General features: G+C 25.4%; 1 protein-coding gene across 1 annotated transcript in view; it reads right to left on the reverse strand.

Annotated features, from left to right (window-relative positions):
• Positions 1–1,858: 1,858 nt before the first annotated feature.
• LOC108694078 (H2.0-like homeobox protein) overlaps positions 1,859–5,149 on the reverse strand; it is a 6,004-nt gene continuing 2,713 nt past the window's right edge. The window contains exons 3-4 of the mRNA XM_018203369.1: positions 2,192–2,379; positions 1,859–2,029 (exon numbers count right to left, since the gene is read on the reverse strand). Of these exons, the coding sequence (XP_018058858.1) occupies positions 1,859–2,029; positions 2,192–2,379 (359 nt within the window). The remainder of the gene's footprint in view (positions 2,030–2,191; positions 2,380–5,149) is intronic.

Below are 5,149 nucleotides of genomic sequence, written 5' to 3' on the forward strand. Positions count from 1 at the left end.
TTTTTGATAACAGTAACGAATTTTAGTTTTATCGTTATTTTGGACATGATTTGATTGGACACGATTTGATTGGACACAAGCCATTCATAATACTTGAGAATCCCTAGGCAGAGTCCCTAGGAGTCCGTCCGCTGTGATTGGTGATCGTCAATTTTAAAAAAGTAACGAAAAAGAAACGAAAAGTTATTTCTTCAAGTAACGATAATTGTAACAAGTTACTTTAAAAAAATCAGTAACTAGTAACTGTTACATTTAAAAAATAACTTTTCATTTCTTCATATTTTTATATAATAAAATTATTATTTATATTTAAGATTATCTTGAATGCATTATTTTCTTGTACACATTATTGCACACATTATTGATATTACATACATATTTATTATATATCCCACAGCACCTATTATTGTAAAAAATTTTCAGAAATGTTTCAATCTTTCACATCTCATGTGCAACAATTCTGAAAGGATTCTGCAATATGTCATATGAAATGTTCTAACAGAAATGTTTCTAAAATCTATATGCAATAAATTGAAAAATATATTTAAACAGAATAAAAATAATCATGATGTCCAAAATGTTTACTAAAAACTTCATTTTTTGATCAATCACGAGTTTAATGTTATTTTGATCAGTTTAATGTTATTTTGATGTTATTATAAGTTGTTCTATTTTAATCATGAAAAACTTTTGATGACTTGTATATGAATGACTTGTTCTGCTTTAATTACGAAAAGCCTTTTGTACATGAATAATGATCTTATATGAAAACTGCAGGTGTAAGTGATTTTTTAATAGTGATTATGTTTATGTGCTTATAAATATAATTTTCATATTAATTCACAATGTGAATTAATCAAAAATTGGCGATATAATTACCATTTTTGAGAAATATTTTAAGTATATTTCAACAAGTTTTATACTCTGTAAACAGATCACAAATTCTTTCTTAATAAATTTTAGTATTTCAGAAATGATATTTAAATATTGTATATATTTAATTGATACTTAAATAATGTTTAAATTTATTATGTCAACACAATAAATTTAAAATAAAAATAAGAATTTGCTTGTATTACACAAAACAAAACTATACAAAAAGTTGGTCAATAATCGAGCTCACAAAAAGATATGAAAATAAAAATTTTTATAAATACATTTATTAAAAAACATATATTTCGTGATCATAGGTTTAACCTTCTTTAATTTCTTTTGTATTAAAAATATAAAATATATAAAGCAGAAATATATTATTCTAACATAATTTAAATTTTACATGTAAATACTGAAGAAGGATCTGTGATTACGAAACGTATGTTAGTTTTTTAATAAATGTATCGTTTATAAATTTTATTTTATTTTTATATCTTTTTGTAAGCTGGATCATTGACTAAATTTTTGTACAATAAATTTAAATATTATTTAAGTATCAATCAAATATATATTTAAATATCATTTTTTAAGTATTAGAAATAGCTGAAATCAGAAAGAATTCGCTGAAATCTTTTTGATAATATTTCAAAAAGATTGCAGATTCTTTGTGTAACATTTTATCAACCTTCCAATAAGGTTTCATATATAAGAATCGTGGACATTTTACTAATCTAGAGCTGTTTTAAAAATGTTGTAGACATATTTTGCAATTTTTAATTGAAATGTTTCATTTTTCTGTTGAAAAATTTCTGAGACATTTCTAAAAATGTTTGGTGCTGTATGGAATTATAGTACAATATATTGTCATGTCTTAATAATTTTTATAAACTTTTTACAAATTTTTATAAATATAATTTAATTTTAAAATAAAATTATCTTTTTGTAATATTTGTGGAAATTTCATAAATCTAATCATAAATCGAATTTAATCGATTTCTATATCTTCTTCGTTTTTTTGTGTTATATCATTGGTAATAGATTTAATTAATTTTTGCGGAAAATCTTTTTGTGTGGAATCTGGACCAGCAAATGTAACATTTTCACTCTCTCTTGTATGTCGCCACTTCATCCGACGATTTTGAAACCAAACTTTAACCTAATAATATAAAAAATTTTAGTTAAAAAGAATTGTATTGTTGATATTATTTTTTTTAAATTTCTTTTAAATTGTTTCCTTTATGAAATAAAAAATATCACAATTTTTTTATTTTACAGGTTACAAAAATTGACATGTCAGATTTTATTTAAATCATATAACCTGTGCATCGGTTAGACCTAAAGTCGCTGCCAATTGTCGTCTGTCTGGTTTTGTAATGTATTTTTGTAGAGAGAATCTTCTTTCCAAACCTTTTCGTTGTAGAGAACTAAAAACTGCTCTAGACCACGATCTTTTTCTTCGTGTGTTTGTTTCTGAAGAGTTTATCATCGGAGAAGATGAAATAAGTGCTGAAAAGTATATACTAAGTATCACAATTTGTCTCAACAAATTTTACTGAAAATTTTATATGTATCTTACAGTTTAATAACTTCATATAATGTAATATAATATGTTTTTAATAATATTTATGAATATGTGTAACTCTTAAATTTGCATTAGATATCCATCTCATAATATTTGAAATGTATTAAAAATGTTATTTTTAAAACATTTAGTATAGAATTATATTACTATTTTTTTTCACCCTGTATATACAATATAAACATATAAAGATATCATATATGTACTTGCATATACAGGGTGGAGCATTTTATTCGTCCTAAATAAATATCTCAGAAACTAAGACAGATACAAGAAAAAGTTTTATATGAAAGTTATAGGTTTTTTTGAGGGAAAGAAGGTGGATTTTGGATAGGGGGGGGGGCACTACCAAGGTCAACATGAATTTTTTAAATGGAATCCTCCATTTTTTATTGCATATTCTTATAGCACACTTCTAATTTATATACATTCATTTATATAGGATGTCTTATTTTAATGTCCCACTCCAAATAACTTTTTTATTTTTTATCTTAGAAAAAAAATGTTTTAGTAAAAGTTCTTTGGCTTTAAGGAGAATATAAGGTGTCATTAGTTTAATCTTGAATTGCTTGAAAGTCACGTAAAGGTGTCCTTAAATTTCTTAAATCGAACCTCTTACCTTTTATTGCACGTTTTTGTAGATCATTTCAAGAATTTTTCAAAATACTATAATTTAGTTCATTTTCATTAAATACTTTTCGAATTATAAGGCTTGCAAATTACAGTACTGCCGGCATTAGAATTATCCAAGATGTCCAATCAACTGTTAAAATCATTTGAATATTGTTCAGGATTATGATCTGGATAACATTTGCCAAGATCAAGGTCATTGGAAGTTATACCTCTTATTTTAATTTTTACATAGAAATAATTTTTAATGAAAAAATGAAAATAAAAGAAATAATCTCCAATGAACTTGATCTTAACAAATATTATATAGGACATGATTCTGAACAACATTCAAGAGGTTTTAGCCATCGGTCGGACACCTTGCGTAATGTTCACGCCGGCGATACTATAACTTTCAAGCCTTATAACTCGAAGAGTTACTTCATGAAAAAATATTTTATTATAATGTTTTGAAAAGCTCTTGAGATATGCTACAAAAATATGCAATAAAAAAGGAGGTTCTATTTAAAAAATTTATGTTAACCTGACCTTGGTAGTATGCCCTTGGTAGTATATCCAAAATCTATTATTTTCACCTACTTTCCCTCAAGAAAACCTTTCATATAAAACTTTCATATAAAACTTTTTCTTGTATCTCTTTTAGTTTCTGAGATTCACTTGTCTTACTCTGTGTATTGTAGTCTTTCAACTGCACGCCGAATTGTTTTTCCGAACTATAAACGCAATTAAACTACTCTAGTAATCGCTAATTAAATCGACAAGCAATTTTAATAATTTGCTACAATTAGGCGTCATATTATAAAGATGTTAATATGTAATAAATTTATTAATGAAAAATTATAAAATAACACTAAACTAATAAGTTTATCCTAGATTCCTTTAATTGAACAAATTTAGAAATATATAATATATAGTACAGGTGATAGGAATCAACTGGTTATCAATTAGCGCAATTCTTAATATTAAATATATAAACCTTGACTTTGAACGTTTCCACTCATGATTTGAGTCTTATTAGCAATCTTTCCCCCTAATGGATTATTGTATTACAAATTAAATCTCCTCTTAAAAAATTGAACCGCTAACTGTTATGAGATAAGTCACATACTCACAAAGTTTGAAAGCTGAGTGTATTATAATGGGATTTGTCATAGAGTTTCTTTCTTCAATTTGAACAAGTTGAATCAATTTATTAAGGATCATAAAGACTCTTTAAATGATGATTTAAAAAGGAATATAGTCTACAAGATCAATTGTTGTGATTGCGATGCTTCCTATATAGGACAATGGAGAGAGGAAATTAAAAACCAGACTTTTTGAATACCGAAAGCATAGTCAAACATCCACTCATTCGGTGATTACATAAATTGCAAGACACAAATAGTTCTCTCAATTAATGTTTTAAAATTTTGACGATAATTTTTAATTTATTAACAATGTACAAAATATTGCATATGACATATTTATTGTTTAAGTTGTTGAGGCATCACTATGTGAAATGAGATGATAATTTTCAAATCTTATACATATAATATTTTAATCATTTATATAATTTTAGCTTGAGTTCTCATTGTCGCTCAGCTGTCAAACTTTGTGACTTACCTCGCAACAGTTAGTGGTTCCATTTTTTGAGAGGAAAAACATTGGAGATTTAATTTGTAATGTAATAATTCAAAGTTGCGTTAGGGCAGAAAGATTGCTGACTCAAATCATGAATGGAAACGCCCATAGTCAAGATTTATATATTTAATATTAAGAATTGCGTTAATTAACCAGTCTGATTGACTACATATTATCGCTTGTACTATATATTATATATTTCTAAATTTATTAACATATTATAAATATATTAACAAATTTATTAACAGTTTTACAACATATAATATCTTTATGATATGATGCCTGATTGTAGCATCAAATTATTAAAATTGCTTTCAATTTTAATCAATTTAATTTGCGATTACTAAAGTAGTTTAATTGCGTTTATAATCCGGAAAAATAATTCGGCGTGCAGTTCGAAAGACTAATATGGTATATACATAAGTACATGTATGGTATATATATATA

Source organism: Atta colombica, unplaced genomic scaffold, assembly GCF_001594045.1.
Source record: "Atta colombica isolate Treedump-2 unplaced genomic scaffold, Acol1.0 scaffold1, whole genome shotgun sequence".
Classification (NCBI taxonomy): Eukaryota; Metazoa; Arthropoda; class Insecta; order Hymenoptera; family Formicidae; genus Atta; species Atta colombica.